We start from the raw sequence: 25,532 nt of genomic DNA on the forward strand, positions 1-25,532 counted from the left end.
CCAGACATTTTTCCCGCCTGTTGTCCTTGCTCCTGAGTTGCTTTGCCCTGTGGTCATAGGTCAGGATGTGCTTGTATGGACTGATTTACTGCCTAAGTCACAGTCCTGTAACATTATTACCACCAGATCAGAGGCTGCAGCTGATGTTTTAAGGATCTCCCCTTTGAAGGTGTAGAGTTGGAAACACACCCCCCTAAATTGGCTAAAACCTGAGCTCAAAGATGAAGGGAAAAGCTTGCAGGTGAGCCTAAGCCAGATAAAGCCGCGTTTTTGCCCAGGCTCGATCCTCCTCTTGATGTTAACATACCAGAAGACATAGCTAGGTTGCAGGACCAGGATCCAGCTTTGCAGTCTTGATTTCTGAGGTATATGGTGAGAGGAAGAAGAGGGTAGGTCTAGAGGAAGACATGGACCTGGTAAGGAAGGGAATCCTGTACCAGCAGAAGGGACAGACTGAAGCTCTTGCATTACCTTCCTCCATGAAACATCAAGTGATCCATTTAGATCAGTCAATCCCCTGGGCAGGTCATCTAGGAAAACACAAACCACTTGCTCGCATGAGTAGTAGGTCTGCATGACCAAGCATGTACACAGATATCAGAATTCTGAGTGTCAGTTAACTTCAGGGAGAGGTGTTGCACAAGCCCCCTTTCATTCACTCCCCATCACAGACACCCCCTTTGAGAGAGCAGGAATGTACATTGTTGGCCCTCTGGTGAGAAGCATATCAGGGAACAGGTATATTTTAGTAGTTTGTGATTATGCTACTCGTTACCCTGAAGCATTCCCACTAAGAAACATCAAAACCAGATGTGTTGCCAACTCTCTCTTGCAGTTGTTCCCACAGGTAGGGCTGCCAAGAGAGGTTCTGACAGATCAGGGAATTAATTTCCTGTCGAAGCTCTTGCAACAGGTGTACCAGCTGATTGGTATCAAAGGCATTAAGACCACCCCTTACCACACCCAACCAAATAGTTTGGTTGAGACGTTCAATCAAACATTGAAGAGCATGCTGAGGAAGTTTGCTTCTCAGACAGGAGCTGACTGGGACCAGAGGCTGCCTTACCTCCTTTCACCTACCGAGAGGTTCCCTGGGCATCAACGGAGTTCTCTCCATTTGAAATGCTCTTTGGTCGGCAGGTCAGGAGCCCTCCAGACCTGTTGAGAGAGCACTGAGAAGGACCAAAGGCAGGTGGAGAGTCAGTGGTTACCTATGTGGTGAAGATGAGAGAGAGACTGTAGGAAATGACGGCACTGGCCCAAGACCACATGAGGAAAGCCCAGAGAGCCCAGAGGTACTGGTAGGCCAGAACCAGAGACTTTAAACCAGGACAGGAGGTGCTGTTGTTGCTTCCCACTCATGACAGCAAGCTCCTTGCAAAGTGGCATGGCCCATATAAAATCACAAAGAAAACTTGGCCAGTCACCTATGAACTGTTCATGCCAGAGGGGGGGCAAAAGCATCAGATGTTCCACGTGAACTTGATCAAAGAGTTCCAGGCCTGATCAGAATCAGTGCAGCAGCAGCTACTGGTCAGGGTTGTAGGTGAAGAGGAGGACGTCCAAGAGCAGTACTTCCCCACCTTCCAACCAGTTCAGTCAGTGGATCTGTCACACATGACAACAGCGCAGCAGGAGGACTTGCAGGCTCTTCTACCATAAGAGCTCTTCAAGGAGAAGCCAGGGTTGACCACTTTCGTCCAACACAACATCTACCTGAAAGAGGATGCTCTGGTTTGCCAGAAGCGCTTCAGGATCCCAGAGCAGCTGCCACCTGCACTAAAGGAAGAGCTAGAAGCTATGAAGGAAATGGAGATAATTGAGCCTCAAGCAGTGAATGGTGCAGTCCTGTCATTCTGGTGCCCAAGAAGGATGGGAACATTTGTTTTTGCATTGACTTCTGACAGATCAATGCTCTGTCCAGGTTTGACCCCTATCCAGTGCCTTGCACTGATGAACTGATTGAAAGACTAGGTAAGGCTAAATTTATTTCTACATTAGACCTAGCAATTGGGTACTGGCAGGCAGTGGTGGAGGAAGTACTCAAACACTGTACTTAAGTAAAAGTACAAATAAACAGACAAAAATGTACTCTAGTAAAAGTAAAAGTACCACATTAACCTTTTTACATGAGTAAAAGTAAGTAAGTACCTGCTTTTAAATATACTTAAAGTATTAAAAGTAAAAGTACTTGCTGAATGTATTCCCTAATGCAGTGGTCTACAATATCATTAAGTGCGCCTACTGTATGTATATTTTGTTTAATACATCAACGGTATGGGCTGTGCCATTTTAATTAACTATGCTGCAGATGATGCTACTGATAACACTGGCATTGTGTTATATTGACTGCAGTAAACACATTCAAGTCAAAGTTGTCTGCCTGAAAAAAGGGGCATTAAACACACCTAACAAAGGAATAGGCACTGATCCTAACACAGGATTTCAACATATTATCTATTACAAAATGTATACTTTTGCCAGACTGTTCTTACAGGAGATGGAAATTTGGTTTGGCTCAATATAAGCATGCCAAGTAGGGTTGACAGTCTGACTTTTAAATTCCATTTAGTGTAATTAAGACAAAGGTATCTTTAAAGTAGTTACTACGATGTTACTGCTGTCATTCTATAATACCAACTAATTTTAAACCTTAACTCTGAAGGAGCACAGGGCTAAAGAGCCCCTGGCCACACAAGCAACATAACCACCGCTGTTCCCGGGATCTAGCATCCAAGTAAACACCCAGGACCAAGACTACATTGCGTTATTAACATGCCTGTGTTACTTGCCAGTTAGCACTAGATTATAATAATTTAACTGTGTTTACTTGTTGCTAGTGGTGCATTTGAACAAGAGGCTAACTAAAGTTACATAAGACTTCACTAACCTAAATTAATTTAACATGCAAAACTCAGGTAGCGTTAAGCAACTGAATTTACCTCAATATGTTTCTCCAAATTTGACAGCGAATTTTTGAAAGCTAGTATCTCATGTTTTCGAGGGAGACAAAGATGGCACCGGAATTTCCATGAATCATTTTTAGTTATCTCAAACAACTCTTTTAAATAAGGCCATGGGTGGCGCATGTCTAATGGCTGAATCTCCGTGGTGGCCTCTCTCGAATCCATTTTGGGTGTTTTATCACCGGTTAGTGCTGCTGCTGATGCTCCTGCTGCTGTGGGCGCGCTGTAGCATTATCTGCCTGCTATGATTGGTTCAGTGGACCAATTCCCCTCTCACCACTGATTATTTTAAAACTAACAAACAAACAAAAAAACGCAATGTGACTGTAACGCGTAACACAATGCATTGTAGAAATGTAGTGGAGTAGAAAGTATAGATATTTGTTGTAAAATGAAGTGGAGTAAAAGTCAAAAGTACCCACAACTAAATCTACTTAAGTAAAGTACAGATACATGGAAAATGTACTTAAGTACAGTAACGAAGTACTTGTACTTCGTTACATTCCACCACTGCTGGCAGGTGCCGTTAGCATTGAAGGCCAAGGAACTTACTGAGCTTACACAGAGTTGCGGATTGTTTATCCAGAGCTGCTGAGGAAGAGACCTAAGGTCCCTTCTTTCAGCTGGAGATGATCGAGGGAATGTGACAGATCTACTCTCCGTACAATTACAATTTACAATTTGGTATTTAGCAGACACTTTTGGCCAAAGTGAATTATAATAAGTGCATCAGTCAGATCCTATTACCGCATAAACAGAGATCACAATAAGGCTGTACATTAATTACCCTTTGTATTACGCTCCTGGAATTCTGGGACAGTAAACAAAAAATACAAGACAAGGTTAGTAGTTTTTTTTTAAATATATATATATAAAGAAGGGGAGGTTAGGCAGAGGGGGACAGGTGGGCTCTGAAGAGGTGGGTTTTCAGTTTCCTGCAGAAGATGGCAAGAGATTCCGCAGCCCTAACTGAGTGAGGGAGGTCATTCCACCACCGCGGAGCAATGGCGGAGAAGAGGCGTGGTCGGGAAGAACGGCCGTGGGGTTCCCGAAGTGAGGGGACCGTCAGCTGACCAGAGGGATATAAGGAGTTATCAGAGACTGAAGGTAGGATGGAGTGGAACCTCTTGTGGCCAGGTAGGCCAGCACCAGTGTCTTGAACTGGATGCGGGCTGCTACTGGAAGCCAGTGGAGTGCAGTAAGGAGCGGAGTGATATGAGAGTGCTTTGGGAGGTTGAATACTAGGCGTGCAGCGGCATTCTGAACAAGCTGGAGCAGCATGATGGCGCAGGTCGGCAAGCCAGCCAGTAGGATGTTGCAGTAGTCAAGGTGAGAGATGACAAGCGCTTGGACCAAGAGCTGGGTCGCCTGTTGCGTGAGGAATGGGCGGATTCTCCTGATATTGTGTAGGGAGAATCTGCAGGATCGAGTGACTGCCGCGATGTGACCGGTGTAGGTTAGCTGGTTGTCGAGGGTTACGCCTAGGTTTTTGGCTGCTGTGGTGGGGAACACCACAGATCCCTCGATGGTGATTGCAGTGTCGATCGTTGGGGTGTTCTTAGCAGGAAAAAACAGAAGCTCAATTTTCTCTAGGTTGAGCTTGAGGTGGTTAGGGGACATCCAGGAGGCGATGTTGGCTAAGCAGGCTGCAATGCAGGGCTGAACCTGAGAGTCGGAGGGGGGGAGGGAGAAGAACAGCTGTGTGTCATTAGCGTAGCAGTGGTAATAGAGACCGTGGGTGGAGATAACATGTCTGAGTGATCTGATGTAGAGAGAGAAGAGGAGTGGACCAAGTACAGAACCTTGTGGGACCCCAGTGTGGAAAGGGCGGGAGGAGGAGACCGATTCCCTCCAAGAATCCTGGTAAGAACGGTCGGACAGACAGGACTCGAACCATGCGAGTGCAGATCCCGCGAAGCCCAACCCAGCAAGGGATGATAGGAGAATCTGGTGGTTAACCGTGTCAAATGCTGCAGAGAGGTATAGGAGTATGAGGACAGAGCTGAGCGACTTCGCTCTGGCCGAGTGGAGCTCTTCCAAGATAGCAAAGAGGGCTGTCTCGGTGGAGTGGCCAGGTTTGAATCCAGATTGATTCTGATCCAGGAGATTGTTCTGAAGAAGATAAGAAGAGAGTTGGTTATAGACTGCACATTCCAGGGTTTTGGAGAAAAACAGAAGAAGAGACACTGGATGGTAGCTACTGACATCAGCTGGGTCGAGAGTAGGCTTCTTAAGCAGTGGCTTGGCCTGTGCCCTCCTCAGTAGTGCCAGTAGACAAGGAGCTGTTGATCAAGGATGACATGAAGGGCAGAATGTCCTCCGAGATGGCCTGAGAGAGGAGGGGATGGGATCTAGAGGGCAAGTAGTAGGACAGTGGGATTTTATTAGTAGAAGAGCTTCAGAGTCAGATAGGAGGGAGAGGGAGGAAAAGATCATGGGAGTGACGGAGGGTGCAGGATCCGGGGTGGGAGGGGATGGGGGGAAGGAGTCGCAGATGTCTTTGATCTTGTTCTCAAAGAAGGAGACAAAGTCATCAGCAGACAGAGAGGAGGGAGGAGGAGGAGGAGGAGGAGGAGAGAGGAAGGAGAAGAAAGTGGAGAAGAGTTTGCAGGTGTTAGAAGAGGCAGAGTTAATCCTGGAGAGGAAGAAGGAAGACTTGGCAGAGGATAGGGTAGAGGAGAAAGAAGAGAGAAGAGAGTGGTAGTGGGATAGGTCATCTGAGGATTTTGATTTTCATCATCTCTGTTCAGCCGTGTGAAGTTATATAATTATAACTCTGTCACTATACAGGCATATACAGGCAAACAATAAACTACACAGGGTTATAATATGTACAATAGTGCAATCAGACATAGCATAACTGACATACTGCTATACAAGACAGGACGCAGTACGGTAATGCAGCGTAAGCTTGCAAACTACAAACTGGGATATATTTACATTCACGCAGAGTAGAGTTTATCCGTATGTATTATTATTCGTCCCTACGTGTTATAATAATATTCATTTCTAAACATTGCTAATTATGGCGGATGTCTGAAAATATTACTCTAAGCATAACGACATCTAAACAATACCGCTAACTGAAAACAACTTGGGGGGCTATCCCCGCTGTACTTGGTAGTAAGTGAGAAAAAACATGGGTAACAATGACACAAGCTTACATCACACGGTAACAGAGAACTTGGTGAACAAATTTACTTACTTCACAGTCACGAACGCACACAGGAAAAGGTGTAATACTTTACTAATTACACAAGAGAAACTTAATGGCTTCTCACTATCGCCATTTGTGTCCAGTTCTAACTTGTTTTTCTCCCTTTTCGTCTTACTGTTGTACACTGCGCTCTGATTGGTTGATCGTCCGTATGGCTTTTACATGGACAGGGAAGGGGCCGCCCTCCTTCACAGCTACCCTTCAGGACTTTCTGGTCAGGCTTACCATGGCCTGCACAGTGCTTTCCTCCGAAAACTTGAGGAGCTCCTGACAGACCAGGTAGCTGTAAAAGAAACATACCACCAAATGGTGGTAGGGTAAATCATGGTGGTGGGACAGTTGTTGAAGAAGAAGAAAATGAAGACCCATATGAGGATGTCTCTCCACTGCACTTGCCAAATTTACTTAAAATCTGTATGCATATGTAATATATTTCTTAAAATTACATTTTTGTCCCTGTCTTATTGTCCAGTTTAGTTGAATCAACCAGTGTTATCTCATCTGAATGTAATTATGGAGGCTATTGTGTCTAGAGGTAAACTCCTCACTGTGAATGTGTAGCATGCATTTATGCATTTTAGTTGGGTTTTGTGTACAGTTTTGTGTACATCTACAACAAGTTTAGTTCTCCACATATTTACTGTATTGACACATTGATCAGCAGTACAACATAAATTTTTACAACATGTGTAATCAGGATCACATGTATAACATAAACTCTTAGCTTACCCATCTGTTACCTAACAAGGTTGAGGGTTTTATTCTTTCACATGAACATTGGACTCGATGTCAAATCTGAAAGTGCCGCCCATGTAAACTATTAGGGTCGTCAATTGAGGAACATGACATGATCAATGTATTGAGGTAATCCCCTCATATTCTGCATGCTCTGACCTTTTAGTACACTCATGAGTTCTGGTAAATTTGATTCTTTGCAAGATAACTCACAGTGATTTGATACAATGAGCCCTTACACAGTATAGCCACTGAAATCAGGTGCAGGGGTGCAAGATTGATGGCGCTGCATCTGCGGCCAATGGTCTGCACTGTCAGCTATTATTGGCACATTGCGGCGCAATCACAGAACATAAATATGGAGTATCAAAGTGGACACATCATCGCATCACCCTCTGGTACTTCGGCGATGAACCTGGGGTCATAGGGTGTTTCGGGTCTTTAATCATCAGACACCCTCACCCAGGCAACCTAGCCAGGGTTGATCAGCCCCTGACTTGTGTTCAAGCGGTGCACTACTCCACTTCAAGTGATCCCCCTCCAAATCCACAGCCACCACCAGGCCTTTTCAGCAGCTTCCAGAAAGTTCTTTGTAGCTCTTCTGCACTGCAGTCCTTTTACTCCAGCCATTGCTCCAGCACTCTGTGAGAAGATCTGCGTATGTTTCCGTTTTGCGCTTGTTGGCTTCTTCCATCCCCTCTTCCCCGGGGATCGTAAGTTCCAGAACTACCACCTGCTTTGTGGACTCTGATGTTAAGACCTTGCCCATACTCTAAACAATATCACCACGCACTATGACCACACACGAAATATAACAACTCCAAACAATATCACCACCAAACAATAACAATGTCTTTTAAAAATAACATATTTGTCAAATAACAGTATTTGCGCCAACTAATTTGATTTCAAGTAACGAACAGATACGCACATGTGAGAATTCGGCTAAAATTTAGATATATAGGCTACAAACATCAGCCTATATATCAGTTCACAGTTTTTTCAATAAAAACGTAATGTAGGACAGATGGCACTTTATATGGCCACTGGTATGCAATGCATACCCAGGACAACGTTGGTTTGTATTTTATGTTGAACTACAGTCTATGTTGGTAAAATCCCAGATTTAGCCTAAACATGAATGCATTTAACTCAATGGAGTGTGATGTGTAAGGGCTTCTGGCATCAGTGAAATGTGTGTAAATGGTACATTGTAGTACATGGATAATTTGTACAATATTGCTTTTTGTTAACATCTCAGTACCTAAAATCAGCAATTATAATGCACCTATTGAAACACAAGTACAATTGATATTCACAGCTAAGCTGATGCCAGATGTGAATATACTGTGAATATACTGTGAATATACTGCATGACAATCATGACAATATAATAAATGCATGATGTGACGACGCCATCTTGAGGAAATAATACACAAATTATTTTCAAGAAATGAAACATTAAGGCTATTACTCACTAAACTGCTTATCCTGATTAGGGTTGCAGGGGCCTATCCCAGCACTCATAGGGCGAAAGGCAGGGAACACCCTGGACAGTTCACCAGTCCAACACACTCACACCTATGGGCAATTTAGTGTCTCCAATTCACCTAACCTGCATGTTTTTGGACTGTGGGAGGAAACCCATGCAAACTCCATACAGAAAGGACCCTGGCCACCCGGCCGGGAATTGAACCCGAGAGCTTCTTGCTGTGTGGCAACAGTGCTACCCACTGCACCACTGTGCCACCCCTTAATGCTATTAAAACATTACAATTCATGTAGAATTAATATTATAGACATTATTATAAAAATGAATGTGTATGCTTTTCAAATTCAAACGATCCCGGCTGTGCATACCTTCATTTTTAGAACCTGGCTTACACACAATTCGAGAAATGACCATATGATCATTTAGAATGATTAGTGATGATTAATATGGTTAAGTTAGAATCAATAATGATTAGTTAGATCATAATATAATATAGATCACAATATAATATAGTAGTCGCCAGACATGATTGCAAGTGGAGACCAGTTGACAACACTGGACTGCATGTATTAGCTCTAGAATTGCCACCACAGTTATCCAAAGACCGGGGTGGATTGCTCAAAGGAACCGTAACTGATGTAGTGACCCATTCGCACTTTCACTGTACCATCCATGGCTTAATCTTTAAGACAAGCAGATGCATATGCAGGTTCCATTTGCACACCATTTCTGCATGTTCCCGTGAAAGCTTCACAGGCCTCCCACACCTAGTTACAGATGCTAAGGTAGGATTGGACAGTGGCCATTTGAGGGAGGGGCGTAGCAAAGGGTCAATTAAAAAGCATCATGTCAGTCATAAAAAACTGGGAATTGACCACATGTCTTGCAAGCTGTACAGTACAAGTTCAGTACAAGCAGAGACCATATTTGATACAAGCGCTTCGGAAATTTTACAATGTATTTCTGAACTGAAGCCTAGCCTATGACTAATAGATTCTTTGCATATGACATCACAAACCGGTGTGCTTTCCAGGTGGAGGGCAGGCAACTGGAGGCAGGTTCTGAAGTAAGTTGGCAACCATCACCAACACTGCAGCAATAACTATGGTTTACGCTGCTACTTTTGAGTCCTGAAAATAGTAATACACAAAGGGGAGACGTTTAGCATTTGACCACTGGGGGGCACTATAATATGCAAAGATGTGTTTTGGCTAATAACCGTTGATGTTTTCACATTAAATAACTGATTCATGTGTCTGGTGATACCATGGGAGATCCCACTGCAATAAGCCAAAACAACATTTTGCTTTGTAAGCGTTGATGTGTCTCCATTATAAAAAATGATTCTTGTGTCTTGACATGGCAACTCTGCCTTGCTTGGCTGCTTGGCCTCCTCATGGACGCTTGCAGGTATATTTTTAAATGGTCATTTTTTTTTGCAGTGTGGAAGCTCTCTGATACATGAACTATAGAGAAGTACAGCCGTACAGACTCAGAGCACAACAGAGAGCAGAATGTGAGTGGAGTGTTAAGTTCTGAGACTTGTTTACATCTTCTTGTCTCATCAAATATTTCCATATTTAAATATGCAATGAAAGATTCAGTGTCAGTTGTTGTTGCCAGCTCTCTAAAGATTATTGTACGTCCGTATGACAACACTGGCCGCCAATTATTCAAAACATTGAGATCACATGAGTAACACGGTTTGCTAATATCACGTATGCTTTTCTCCTCTATTTATTTTGTGTGAATTTAAAGAACGCTTAATGGTGGAATATCAATTAGCTTTAGAGACTGAGATCAAAGAAAGCCAAATCACCTTAAATCAAGTTATTGTTTTTTTTCAGCACAGTAAGATTCAATTTAGTTCCACAACACAATGACTTGACCACAAGTCAATGGGCATGTAAAATAGTTTGGTTTTATGCACATGTAAATGTGTTATGTGCGTATATTGCTCTTTCCTGTCTGGGCAACAGGCTCCAAAGAAGTGTCTTTATCAGTTGCATTCGTGCATATTCACAGACTTCCTCAACCTTTCAATAGTGTGGTTTCAGCACTTCCTCGTTAAAAGCTCTGTAGTGGATTAAAACATGTGCTTTATCTTGCTGTTGAGAAGTTTCTCTCTTTTGGGGATTTGGATGTCTTTTTCCCTGTCTGAAAAAGATCTTAGGATTACTTCTGATCCTGGAGACATCATCATTGGTGGGCTTTTCCCATTGCGCAATGGAGTTAAAGAGACAGAAAACAAATACATAAAGATATGCAAGAATGAGTAAGTGCTATAGTGTGTTTTCATTTGTTTCTACTCAGAGATGGTACTCTGACTCAGATAGCTTGTCTGCAAGTTTCAGTAATTGTTTACTTGTTTTTGTTTGTTCACTTTTATTTTATCAGCAATTATTTGTTAATACTTACTCTTACTTACTTACTCTTTTATAGGATAGTGTTTTTGTTTGTTTAACAAAGGAATTTGAGAGAATTGTTTAAAATCAATCAGCACAAGTATTTCCTAAGACATAATGTGTGTTCCATTCTTTTTGGCCAGACACTGTACTAATAAGGAAAGTGGAAATCAGATTCTAAAATTTGTATGAACACTCAGTTCACCTATTTATGTGAACAGTACCACCATTGTCACAAAAGTGTGAAAATAATTGGGCAAGTTGCAATGTATGTATAAGCTGTGTTTACTCTTCCCTATATGCAGCTTGATGAATGAAACATTGCTGCGAATCCAGGTGATGATCTATGCAATTGAGGAGATCAATAATTCTTCGCTCCTACCAAATGTGACACTTGGATATGAAATCTATGACTCTTGCCAAGATGTATCCTTTGCTTTGAGAAGTACACTGAAACTAATGGAGAAAACTGATGACGAACTGATAGGCTGTGCTGATGAGAAAGACAATATCACGTCCACAAAGAACATTAAGGCAGTGATCGGAGAGTGGTTGTCTGAAATCTCAATCGCTGTGGCACGTCTTCTAGCTCTAAATCTAACTCCACAGGTAAATTCAAATGAGTTGTCACCAAAATTCAACTTTTATCAAGTAAAACTTTCTTTGTATGCACTCTACCAGCGCACTAGAAAAGTAACAAGCCCATTCTGTCATTGTTTTTTATTACAATTTTGTGACCTGATAGAATAAACTTGATAAATAAAATAAAATGGAGAAGGTTTGAAAGCATATATGTTCTCAAGTATTTAGTAATGTGTTTTGGATCTTTATTGTTAGATAAGCTATGGGGCCACAAGTCAGATACTGAGCAGGAAGGAAAAGTTCCCATCATTCTTACGCACTACTCCGAGTGACCTGATTCAGGCCAGAGCCATTACAGAGTTGGTGACAAGTATGAACTGGAAAGCTGTTGGCATCTTTGGGAGCGAAGATGAGTACGGGAAATACGGTTCAGAACAACTTAATGATGACTTCAAAAATCATGATGTATGTGTGGAATTTAAAATAGTTTTGCCTGCAGACTTTGAAAAGAATAACGCAACACTCAGTACTGTTTTGGACAAGATTCAAAATTCTTACACAGAAGCCATTGTGATTTTCACGATTGAGCAAAACGTGAGGAGAATCTTTGAAGGAGCCATTGAACGAGGGATCAATAAGACATGGATAGCGAGTGATGCTTGGTCCACATCAAAATATGTATGTAAAATGCCCAATATTCAAAAAGTTGGAAGAGTCATTGGTGTGACTATTAAAAGAAACAAAGTGCCAGGATTTGATGAATACCTCGGCCATCTCGCCTCCAAAGAGAATTTTAATAGTACCTTTTTATACGAGTACTTAACTAACTATAGCATGTGTGTTGGATTAAGCTCTCAAAATCCAAATGGCTGTTTGACTTCTGGCTCAGTGAAGAACTGTGTTGACGCTCAATGCTTGCAGAACATGTACAAGCAGGATGAATCTTATGAACCACACAGCATCTACCTTGCTGTAAAAGTAATAGCTCAAGCTTTGAAAAACTTGCTCAAGTGCAACAACGAGACATGTGAAAACACCAACACCTTTCAAGCCTGGGAGGTAACAGAGCATAGTATCTACTGTATGCCTCTAAAAGTACACAAAGTGTTTCAAAGGTTCTGTGCAAGCGTTTGTCCGTGTGTGCGTGTGTGTGTGGTGCCTGTGTGTGGTGCCTGTGGTGTGTGTTTGGTGTGTTAGGTGTGTGTGTGTGTGTGGGGGGGGGGGGGGGGGGGGGGGTCTATTATTCTGTGCATTTGCCATAGTACAGAAAGTGTTTGTGGTATTTGACGACTGATGAAATTTTTTATTGTTTTGTGGTCGAACCTACAGCTACTGGAGGAGATTAAGCAAGTCAATTTGTCTGTGACCAATGACAGTTACCTAACTTTCAACAAGAATGGAGACCCAACTGTTGGATATGAAATTTTCGACTGGGAAATTAAAGAAAAGGGGGTCAATTTCTTGGTATTTGGAACCTATGAAAGTGATCGAATCCATCTTAACAAAATCAACAATGAAACCGATGATATGGTTGGTTTTCGTTCATTTTTTCCATGGACTTAAAAAGAAGTCATAATAAAGAACCTTTTTATTTAAAAGAAAAAAATCTATAGCAAAAGAAATCAAAATCAATATATATGTGTACTTTAACATATGGACCCATTCAATTTGAAATTAAATAAATACATTAACATTAAATTTTGCGTGGACTGCTTAAAAATGTTAAAAATAAACACTAGCATCACAGAGTGAAAAGTGACACATGACCATAACTGTATATCATTCCAAGCATTTGTTTTTTTCTACAGCTGGGAGTCTTTGTATCAAAACACTGAAATCCCATTATACCCAGTTAATTACCCAGTCTCATGACACTAAAACATTTCACTAAGACAAGATTCTGAGAAACAGAAAGTAAGAACCAACATTAAGTGAAAGCATCCACCATATCACAGCAGTGATAATTATGTGGCCATTTAATGGATCAGAGTCATCCAAGAGAAGAGAGCAAGGTTTCATCTCTTTGACAGTTCTCAAATCCTCTCCTTTTGTTAAAGGAAAGAATAAACGTGGTTTTTAAATAAACAAACAACCAAATGTATAAATATTGGATCAATGTCTGTTCTAGCAACTTTAATAATTGTCATTAATATCAAAAGTTAAGACTGTAACGGACTTTATCTGACTGGTATTGCTTCATCTTCTTTCAAAACATTCCTTTTTCATTGCTTTCTCTCATCTGTCTCCAGGTAACTCCTCCAGGTAACTGTTCTAAATCCTGCAGTCCAGGATACGAACTGAAATCAAACATTGGCACTTGCTGCAAGACATGCAAACACTGTGAAGAGGGACAGTACTCAGATGGAAGTGAGTAACCCAACCACTTCATACTAGTAATAGTGCCCCAATTTAAAATTGTTTTATGACATTTGACATATGACAATGAACCAAACTAATGATTTTCGTTTGCAGCAATGGAGTGTAAAAGTTGCAGTGGCCATGAGTATTCCAATGATAACAAGACGGGGTGTGTGAACAAAACCATTGAATATCTGGAATGGAGCGATCCCTTCTCGATCATCTTGGTTTTATTCGATTCAGTCGGGATAGTCCTCACTTTGATGGTTCTCATTTTGTTTGCCGTGTACAGGACCACACCGATTGTGAAAGCCACAGGGAAATATATTTGCTTTGTCGCGCTGCTTGCTCTCTTGGGGTGTTTTTGTAGCGTTATGCTTTTTCCAGGCCTACCCTCCAATGTGTCCTGTATGGCTGGGTTGCCGCTCTTTGCTATATCTTTCACGATCTGTGTATCCTGTGTTCTGGCCAACCTGCTTCAGATCTTTGCTGGTTTTGCCTTCAAACTGAATTTTGGGAACTGGATTAAGCGTCTCAACAAACCCGCTGCGGTGGTAATGGCTTGCTCGAGTGTGCAGATAGTCTTGTGCACACTGTGGCTAACACTTTACCCCCCTCAACAGCGTAGAAACAACGGACATGTACATGAAATCCTGAGCGAATGTGACGTAGTGTCTGTCGGTTTCTTTATAGGCACTTTAGCGTACATTGCCTTTCTTGCCGCTCTCTGTTTTCTTTTTGCATTCAAGGGAAAACAGTTACCAGATCTTTATAAAAACGCCAGCTTTATCACTATTAGCATGCTCATCTACCTGGTGGTATGGATGATTTTCATACCGGTTTATGTCAATATGTCTGGTGAGTATAAAAGAGCAATTGAGGCAACCGCCATTTTAATGTCTAGTTACAGTCTCCTCGCTTGTTACTTTGGGCCTAAATGTTACATCATTCTGTGGAAAAGTCAGTTGAACGAGGAGAACGCTATTGTAGAATACGTCCGTCAACATTATAATAATAAAAGAGTCAGCACTGTGACGTCTTAAAAGTGGGCTCCCTAAACCTTGTACAAACATGATGCATGTGATCGTTAGCTGCATGGATGAGATGCTGCACTCATACCTTTGCTTGTCCCTTCTTATCAGTTCTGCCGTTTATAAGCAAGAAAGTGCACTACAGCAAGCAAGAGGGCCTATGTTATTTCACTTTGAGCTTCCGCTAGCCTGTGTCTTTTGAAACAGCAACTCTCTCACTGTACATAACCTCTTATACATTTCATGAGTTCCTTTGGTGGCTGACTTACTGACTCTCTGCAAGTAATGGTCTAATTTACCTGTGATAAGCATGAGGGGAACAGAGACTCTTAAAGAAGTTGCATAACAGGAAACAGGGAAACATTCAGGTTTATGTAAAAGTGTATTGTATCTTGATTCTTTAGGATAATGCTGATTGATGTTTCTTAAATCCAGCCCTGCTGGGGAATGGTCCACCTGATTTTCTTAGCAAATAATATGGTCTTTGATGGGAGCATTGAATATATGCACCTGTTTCTTTGGCAAAACAATTAAAAAGAAGAAAAAGAAAAAAAGAAAAGGTCAGGCCAGAAAGAACCAGGTCTTGGTTGTTTGATATGTGAACCTGATGGACGTCTGCCACCCAGGACTGGAGTCGGGGAACTCCATTGCATATTGTAATTTTAATACTGTAAAACGTTCAGTCTGTAAAATAAATTATTGAAAATATTTGATATCACCGTGTTGATTTAATGGGATTTTGGAGGGGGCAATAGCCTTGTTTGGTTTGTGCAAACTGTCTGGGTTTAAAAGTGTTCATCTTAGTCATGACAAAGTCATGCACCAGTTGAGCTTGTCAGAAAAGCATAATTTAGACTTCTTCAGAGATCACTCATGTTCTTATCGCAACTAATAGCTGTCATATTTGTGGACAAAATTACAGGGCTAGCTTAACCCACATACCTTACACCTAGCTTCAAGCAGCTAGCTAATGACCATTTAGTTCTAAGTGATTTTATTTATTCGATCTTTTGTTCTTTCAAGGAGTCTGAATCTCAGCATAGTTAAAAATGTGACCAAGCCAACTGGGGCTTGGTAGCTGAAATTGCTGACGAAGCCAACTGGGGAATTGCCCCTCTTGAAGTTTAATGCAGGCTGTGGTGCCCACACAGGTGAACAGTACAATGGAACATAAACATGATCAAGTTTAAGCTGTGAACTTTACTTTGCTAAATGCTGTGCTACAAATAGAAAAGGGCGGTTAGACCTGTCATTGGAAAGAACTGTTAATTTCTGAATAATGGGAGTACAATTTTTTTTCAATAACTTCAGCATCAAGATTAATGCAATAAAACAGAAAATAAATAATAAAATGGTCAGGGAGAAAGACATGCCTACTCAAAAGATATGGAGAGAGTGAGTGAGGCCAATGGTGGGAGGAGAGGACTCTTTATTAAGTGAAGGAAGCCAAATGACACTGCAAAAGAAGTGAGCAAAAGATGTTGTAGTGCAAACATAATCATACAATGACGAACCAAACGAATAACCAGATGAGTCATTTAGGGAAATGGCACACAATAGGGCACACACTAATCCCCCCCCCCCCCCCACCCCCCCCCCCCCCCCCCCCCCACACACACACACACCCGAAACACACACACATATACATGAAAAATATGCAGAGTAACCTTCGGGAGCACGCTATACTGATATAATGTGAGTCTCTGCCTCACCGGATTGCCACTTATATTCGAAAATATTATACATCTTTTATAACGCATTTGTTCAGAGGCGTGGCAAAGCGCAGGTCGTGCACTGAGCAGCTTGCACAGAATTAGAGCGTTGAAGCTTTAAAACAAAAGGTAAAACCACACAAAACCGTTTCTTCCGGTTTACTTTTCCAAACCGACACAAATGAAAAATCGCAGCTAGAGAGATTTCTCATTATTTCCCTTTGGAAATTTAATTTCATTAACACTCATTCTCACGCCAAACGTGCCAAAACCCAGTTTACTTTGTGTTGTGATCTCGAGTCTTAGATGCGCTCTCCAAAATTAACACGGATAATGAAACACATTTGTCTGACTGTTACTGATTAACACTGGCTACGCACTACATGGGAACTCGTGCCACGGGAGCCTGCTTGTCCCGTACCTATCACACTAAATTATTTATATTTATCCTGTAAGTGATCAAAGTGGTATATTTTAAGTTTAAGGCATTAACATCGTGAATAGGAGTCCATATATAAATTTAAATATCTCAAAAACAGAGCTGTGTACATCAGTGGGGTCTGGGTTGAGCAAGTTCAGAGCATCCCGGAACGGAACTTGTCGCTGTCAGCCATGAGATACTTGTTCTTACGAGAACAGCAGATGGCATCATTCGCATGGCAATACAAAATGTGAAGCTTAAAACCAATACTGAGCGTACTGAGATTGTCCAGGGGGCGATTCAACACACTGTCCTGTTTAGCCCTGAAGACAGTGTGCTTGTCCTATCTGAGAGCCGCAAAATTAAGTAATTCTGGGGAAACAGAAAATTCCCTCGGGTGCCTTCATGACTTAGAAGTGATTCAACATTCACGGCTCACAACAAAATGAACAGTGTAAAAACGAATTAAAACTCTGCGAATGTTACTATATCTGTGAATATCGGTTTTAACAATTAATAAACTGTTTTACTTAATCAGTATTTCGGTTTGGTCTGGCTGAGTATTAGCCTACTTTTCTCACCTCAGGGGCATTTGATACACTTGCAGCAGAAGAAAAAGTCATGCGTTGCTATTCCTTTTGGTCACTGGGGGCGCTCGTTGCGTTCAGTGCAATAAGGTATCCAGCAACCCAATGTTAGATTCGAGATATTACTGTCTAAAGAGCAAAGGGGAGTTTCCAAAGTCATCAAATCCTTCCAACTTTCCCAATTTCGGCCAGAGACCACTGAAAATGAATCCTATGAAGACTGCCGCTCCCCTCCTATGGCTCTCCTTTTGCTTTGGGAGTATCCTCGAGGCAGTGGTACTCGGATCATTACAGTACCCCTCTGGCGCGGATGATAACGGGTTTGCCTCACATCTGGCTGTGCGCAATCCTGGAGAAAGGCGCGCGGTCATCAGTAACGACCATTCATGGAACAGTACCTCGGTCCATATTCCGTCGTACATGATATCTCTTTACAGGACTCTCTCTGAGCTAGAGAGACGCGGAATCAACAACAGTCGCTCGCGTTCAACACGACATGCCAACACAGTGACCAGTTTCGTGGATCAGGGGAAAGGTGGGTGAAGATTGACCCGGGGATTATGAGAGAAAGATTACGCCTAGACAGTCTTCTCTGTAGGTCTACTCATATGTCTACCACGTTTGTCGGTAATTTCAAGCGTATGAAATCATCAGTTTGTCATACACAATGAATAAATATTAGCTATGGTATTCTTTGTGGAAGATTTAATAGCACTGTCGGGTTTATAATACGGAAACAGGTTGTCAGGTTGTCATACCGCTGAAAAACACAGAGAAGTGAACCCACACCAACAAATGCAAAGTGGGCTTTATACGATCAATCGGCTTGCAGCACATAACGTTCGCATTAAATGCAGTTACTTACTTAGACTGGTATTGGAAACAAACAAACAAACAAACCCACAAATAATTGAAAACCATAGTCTATCTCAAGGCCAGTATGTGTCACAATCTGACATGCATTTATTTAGGCTGATAAAGGACTTTATTCACACAGGTCTATTTATGTCTTTTCAGATAATATGTTCAAAGTACTTAAAAGCCTTTCTAACACACTTGAGCGCTAACGTTTCTAACATCTGTGATACATAACCTCTGGCACCTTGAGCTAAACGCTTCCAAAGGACCAGCCTACCTTCCCTTGTCCAGGTGTTGCTGATCTAGTCTAGATAGAGAAACACATGTATAATTCAAAACTCATGTTCAAATTAAGATTGTCACGTACGATATTGATTTTTACAGTCGCCCGCCTAGGAAAACCGAGGGGCCGTGTAGAAAAGATCGGCCGCTCCAATTTTGAAAATTCAAAATTATTAGTTCAGACGGAAAAGGCGGAATATATTCACAAGAACATGTTTGACCGAATATTAAAACTGATAAATATTTTACAGGCGATAAGAAAGTCATCACAGCAGCAGAAAATACAGTGTTTCTACACGCAGAAGTTGAAGCCTACTTAATTAGGCCAGTTTCAAAATTGCCACTTTTCCTATGCACGTGTATCTCTTTTGTCTAGTGGCTGACAGTGTTTATGAGGCATAATGAAACAACATGCATAACTACAAAATTACACACACACACACACACACACACACACACATACACACATACACACATATTGTATTTGATTTCTTAGCGTAAATGACAAAAGTAACAATTGCTATGTCAACGATGGCGATAATCCCAATTGTAATAACTGCAACAACAAAAATAAACATCATCATCTTCATCCACCACATCGTCTATGTATAGTTTACATTTTCACGCTTGCATTAGGAAGCCGTAGAATACTACTTGAACTCATTTCGTAAAAGTTAATTGAATTTATTTTATTAATTAGAGTTAATAGAATAAACTCTAGAGTGCAAAGGAATAGCGTAGGAATCCGATTGAGCCGGAATGTAACGACTGAAGTTTACTAATTAGAATTAGTTTCGCATTGAAACAGACGGGATCTTGTTGTGTAAATACGTCACATTTTCATAATTTTCTGGGTTGCTGATGTCTTTTTTATATACTAAAATCTTGTGACTTCTCCTTGTTTCACATGAGACAATAAAGCTGCAGTCAGAAGGTGAATATAAAATGGAGGATTTGACTGAAACTTCTCCTCCAGACTGTTTCTGTCTCTCCAACTCATTTCTAGGGTTATGTCATTGTTTTGTCTGGCAGGCGGATATTAGCTCCAGTTGAGGACGCTGTCCCTGCCTTTCTCTCTCTGTTCACCTTCTGAAACATTCCTTTCTTTCATAGAGGTGAATAAGGACAGAAAATTCCACAGCAATCTGGGATGTTTCTATCTTTCTTTCATTCTTTCTCTCTCACTCACTCTTGCTCTCTCTCTCTCTTCCTCTTTCATGCACACATGCTTTCTTTCTTTCGTTCACACTCTCTTCATGTAGCAAGGTATAAGTTCCAAGGTAGAGGATCAAGTGTGGTCCATCCACAACAGATGCTTAACTGTTTGCAATTAGGAGTCTTAGTTCTCTCTCTCTCTCTCTCTCTCTCTCTCTCTTTTATAGTGTAGCGTCAACATAATACCCAGATTTGGCCTTGGCTTCTCATGCTACCCGCTTGTATTAAAAGAATTCTGTTTATGTTTTAACCATGAAACTGCGGTTTGCCTCTCAGGTTGCATGGAACTCTGAACTCCATGGTTGAGTTGCATGTCAGGATTGTCAACATCAAAACTATTTTATTCCAAGAGACTGATCTGTTCTGCTTTAGCAGACCTCTTGCCTGAATCATCTCAGTCATGGCTCAGATGGTGGATGATATGACAGCGAGAACAGAGATAGATAAATCTCCAATGTCCAATCCTCTTTCTGTGAATAGAAGAGGCCCAGTATTGTAATGATTATGTGACTTTTATCCTATGAGCATTTAATGCACTGATTCACTACAGGCTCTGTGGGTTTTGCTTGTCTAAGGTCAAGACTGTTGTTCATTGAGTGCGTTTGGTTAGAAGTAGAGGAGAAAAAAAAAAACAAGAAGGAAATTCTTACACATTGGGGAAAACTTTAAAGTTATTGCAACGTTTTTGGACGGTGACCTTTTTCAACCTGTGTTGTGGAACCAGAGATCATTTGTTTTCTTTAGTTTACAGAGGTCATTTATTTATTGTGTTTCACTTTTCAGCTAATTTATTTTATTTGGTTAAAGACAGAAAGCATTTATTGCGTTTCGAGAGGTCATTCATCATGTTGTTGGGTTTACAGGAGAAATCGTCTTTGTTTTTTGGTGGCCGCAGTGATCCTGAACGCAAGCCTTGGACTTTATTGTTTAATTGAGTCCCTAGGCCACACACCACCCCCTTTTTAAATTTACGGCTTCCTCACAGGGACCTGGAGGAGAGCGGAGCGGAGGAGTGACCCCAGGCCACTAACATATCCAGCCCTGTGGCCAACCCCCCCCCTTCCCTTCCTTATATCAGAGTAATTAGCAGATGCTGCCAAGGGCGAGAAGCCTGTCGACAAGTCGGCCAAGGGCTGTCCACCTGGCCCAGTTTGTCCCTCCCTGCAGCTTTGCTCCGTGCGTTTGGAGAAACCATTCCGGCTTGAATGTTATTCTCATCGAAAGGGAGGAGCTTTTGTAACATGTTTGCGTATATTGGCATTTCTTACAAAGCCATGTGGACAGCTCGACGCAGGAAACGCAGAATATGTGACAGATAGCTATACATTTCTTAGTGCCTCTGTGATTAAACTTTGCTGACGAGTTTGTTTCTTTCTTTTTTTTTTTTCTTGCAGACCACCACTCCTCTGAATCTTATCAGCAGTACTTTTTCGACCTCTCCAGTCTCTCCAGGACAGATGAGTTGGTGGAAGCAGAGCTGCGGATCTTTCGGAAGCTGCCTCCAGATGTCCCACTGTTACTCTCCCGGGATGGAAACCTATATCGACTCCTGCTCTACTCCTGTTCCTCTCGGGGAAGTCTGGAGAATTCACTGCTCCTACACTCCCGCATCATTGACGTTCTGGACACCAACACGGTGAAATGGGAGGTGTTTGATGTGAGAGCCAGTGTGAGGGCACACCAAAAGATTCACAGGACAGCAAAAAGTCTTCTGTGTTTTCAGTTAGCCGTCATCTCCGAATCAAATCTCAAACCAGTGCCTCCTTCTATGTTGGGGCTGAGCTGGCAGTCACGCCAGCCAAATGAGGAGGCCCTGTTGGTGGTGTTTTCCCGTGCGCGAAAGAGGGAGAATCTCTTCAAGGAGATCCGTGAGAAGATGAAAGCGATGGAGAACAAAGGTTTCCCTGACCTGCGAACGTTTGACCACAGTGCAGGGAGTCATTGGTCTAGACGTCGGCGACGAAGGAGGACTGCCATCTCCGGACGACAAGCTGGAACTGCGGGTGGTGTTGGAGGCGGAGCTGGAGGTGGCGGCGGCGGCGGCGGCGGTGGGACGACAGCCGGGGGAAAAGGCAATGGGAGAAAGAGAACTCGTTGCAGCCGGAAACCGCTACACGTGAACTTTAAGGAATTGGGCTGGGACGACTGGATTATCGCGCCTTTGGATTACGAGGCGTACCACTGTGAGGGCGTGTGTGACTTTCCACTACGTTCCCATTTAGAGCCCACCAACCACGCCATAATCCAGACGCTGATGAACTCCATGGACCCAGAGTCCACCCCACCCAGCTGCTGTGTCCCTTCCAAACTCAGCCCCATCAGTATCCTCTATATCGACTCTGGGAATAATGTGGTGTATAAGCAGTATGAGGACATGGTTGTGGAGGGATGTGGATGTAGGTAGCACTGAGAGAGAGGGGCGGAGGCCTGCCCCCGACCTCAAACACCAAACAACTCCATCGTGTACACCATACTTGGTTTGTAGGTGACAGGACAGTTGCCTATGTCTGTGACTAGAAAGATATCTGTGTGTGTGTGTTTGTGTGTGTGTGTGTCTGTGTGTGCGTATGTGAGTGAGAGAGAGAGAGAGAGAGAGAGTGTGGGAGAGAGAGTGAGAGAATTTACGTGTAGACGATTCTATCTGTGTTCATGAGACAGAGAATGTGTTGCTGGGCATTTATACAGCATTTGAAAAATGTGCAGAGAACATTTGCAATTTTCTGAACATTCTTTTCTACTATTCTAGAGACCAAATTCCTTAATACTGAATAAACAACTTTTTGATCGAAAAAGGAGCAATGCTCGGAATTCCAAGTATTACATCGTATCCTGGTAATGTAAACGGTCTGACAGAGTGGTGAAGTTTTCTCGCAGTGCCTGAAAATTGTTGAACCATTTTGAACTCCGAAATCTATCAACAACGGCAAAGAACTGTAACTCATTAAAAAGGAGGTGCTTCGTATCACAATTAGTGAAGGTTTTAAATTAAACAGTTCTTGAGTGTTTTGCCAATGGCTCCTAAAATGTATGTCCCGAAAAACATTTGGTTACCTAAGAACCTGTACTTTTTCCACTTATGAGGACCATATTTTGAATTTAAAGTTCATTTTACAGAATATGTTGTATGTCCTTTTCACAGTCCTCAGACTCCTCTAAGGATTTATTGACCACAACTTTGATTTTATTTTAAAATACGTACACAATTATGGTATGATAGATCATTTTGTCTTGTAAGTTTAATTAATCAAGAAAAAGGAAATAACAAACCACATGTGTTTTTGAGCTGCGGGTTTATTCAAATCAAGCTGTTATTGATATATATATATATATATATATATATATATATATATATATAATTCAACCAGTTGGGGTAATTATTTAAATTTCTCATAAATAATAATTGGTTAAGCCAGTGTCTATCATATGCAAGTCCAGTCACGTGGTTGGACACCGATGTGACACGATTATCCTGTCAGTTTTGCTAGCTTGGAATGAACCAAGAATATTAGCCATCCTGAAGGTTCAAAGATGCAGTTTCAGTGATTCAGTGAAGCTGAGAGAACACAGCTGCTCAGACACCTAGCTAAAAGTAGACACAACATTTGGCACCTACAGTATGAAACAATTACAATATGTAACGTTAAGTCCAAATATTTAGGGAATAAATGGTGTCGTCATTCACCTCTGACCTCCAGGGTATGTAAGAAATGTTATGTGACAAAAAAAATTTGCGATGTTTCACATTCCTCTACACTGTGTCACTCGTATCATATTCAGCAGTAGACAGAGCTGTGAAAATTCGCGAAACCAATTCACAGTGTTTATATGACGAAGAATTCCAGTATTCCAGTAATCACCGAGCTCCGTTCTTGAGAAGCGTTTGGACGGATCATAGCTTATTGGCTTGGAATAAAAATTACTGGGCTTTTAACACGAACAGTACACAGTAGTATGGGCCAAAACAAGTATATAGAACATCATATTTCCTGTTAGGCAGATTGTATTGTTATCTGTGCTAGTCCTTTTTTTTGTTGTTGTTATTGTTGTTGCAGTTGGTTGCAGCCTCAGTGGGAACGGTTTTTCTTATCCTTCCCTTGTGTTCTCACAGCTGTGTGTGCGTATGATAGGCTAAGACCGCTCACTATCAAGAGATCAGAAAAATGTCTTCATCTTTCCCTCAGTGTCAGGTCTACTGAACGTACAGTCAGGACCTCCTCAGTAGTGGAAGTGTCCTTCTGTTATGAGTCGTCAGGAAAGGACAATTTCAAGATAAAATCTGTTTGTTAGACATGAGGTAAATGGCTACATTTGTGATTTTCTAATTTGTTGTTGAAATACATCCCAGTATTTTTTTTTTTTAAATGTAGAAAAACAAAGTGATGTATATTAGCCGGAGACTCTGGGAAGGGAGTCATTGGTTTGCTGACGGACTATTTATTTAAAATATATATTCATCTGGGAGTCAGATGTAAAAATATGACAAGATGCTATTTATGTAACTTTTCTTCAATCTTTTCATGAAGAAATCCAAAGCAGTCTGGTTTCGTTTTGTTCTGCATATCTTAATCCATGCCAGAGATTGTGTGTGATTGTGTGTGTGTGTGTGTGTTTTTCTCTTATGGTTACATCAGTCAATTTAGATGTTTGTGAGCAAAAATAAGAGTTTACCAGAACTGTCCACAGTGGCATTATAAATTAAGGATTGCATTTCCAAACAAACGGGGGGGGATCCAAATCCACACAGATCATTGCTTAAGTGCTGTAGGAGTAGAAAGAATTACAAGGTGCAGAATGTTCAGCGTCCTTGTACTGGATAAGTGCAGGAGCAGAGTTTAGAACAGATGCTTCAGAATGGAACCAATTTTTTCCCCCTTTTCTTAATCGAGTGTTTAGTACTGTTCAGAGGTCATTTTGTTTTGTCAGAGTTGTATGTTTTAATTTCTTAATGAGTTCATTTTTTGTCTATCTGTTTTGTCTGCTGCCTGTTTATGCGAGGAAAGTCAATGCAAGTGTGTATAACTGTTTATGTGAGCGCGTCCAGATCTGTGCCGTTGGACGAAAGGAAGAAGTTGAGCCCGGCTGTCTTGCATAATGACATCCAAGGGCTCCAGGCCAACATGATGACTGTAAATGTTACAAGATTATCCATTAGGATGGCTCCCTTTAGCATCAAAGACCAGCTTGAACTAAACTTCTACAGACAATGTTCTTTCGTCTGAACGCCATTCAGCGTGAGACGAACTCCGATCTTGGCTTTTGCCTTTCAGGATGTCTAACAAGGTCAAGATAAACTCCCCTACGTCTGTGTGTGTGTGTGTGTGTGTGTGTGTGTGTGTGTGTGTGCGTGTTCAAAACTAGATCTGACTTCAGTTAAACAGACTCTACCGAGATCATTTTGCTATTACATAAAGAAGTGGTACTAGCACCTGTTACCCATCACATCATATCATCTGATCCGAAAGGGAAACAGATTTGTACTTTTCTTTCTTTGCATGTGATCGTGAACTAGGGCAGTGACAATGTCTGATAAGGTTTTTGATTGAATTAAACATGGCAAGTTAGATTCTATAGGGCTGGGCTGTAGTCTCGGTCAAATCATCAAATTTCATGGGTACAATTACTGCCGGGTTAGTGAAGGGCCATTTAAGTCGTCATTTCTTTTACTATTTCT

General features: G+C 41.7%; 2 protein-coding genes across 2 annotated transcripts; both read left to right on the top strand.

Annotated features, from left to right (window-relative positions):
• The first annotated feature begins 407 nt into the window (after positions 1-407).
• LOC115822575 (G-protein coupled receptor family C group 6 member A-like) lies at positions 408-14,798 on the top strand. Its single transcript, XM_030786481.1, has 7 exons — positions 408-491; positions 848-1,086; positions 11,121-11,424; positions 11,653-12,456; positions 12,727-12,861; positions 13,647-13,764; positions 13,870-14,798. Exons 1-7 carry the CDS (start codon positions 408-410, stop codon positions 14,796-14,798), a joined length of 2,613 nt encoding a protein of 870 aa, XP_030642341.1.
• A 2,912-nt stretch (positions 14,799-17,710) lies between these two features.
• On the top strand, positions 17,711-22,265 carry gdf7 (growth differentiation factor 7). The gene is made up of 2 exons (XM_030789405.1): positions 17,711-18,041; positions 21,256-22,265. Exons 1-2 carry the CDS (start codon positions 17,711-17,713, stop codon positions 22,263-22,265), a joined length of 1,341 nt encoding a protein of 446 aa, XP_030645265.1.
• The last annotated feature ends 3,267 nt before the right edge of the window (positions 22,266-25,532 follow it).

Source organism: Chanos chanos, chromosome 1 (assembly GCF_902362185.1).
Source record: "Chanos chanos chromosome 1, fChaCha1.1, whole genome shotgun sequence".
Taxonomy (NCBI): Eukaryota; Metazoa; Chordata; class Actinopteri; order Gonorynchiformes; family Chanidae; genus Chanos; species Chanos chanos.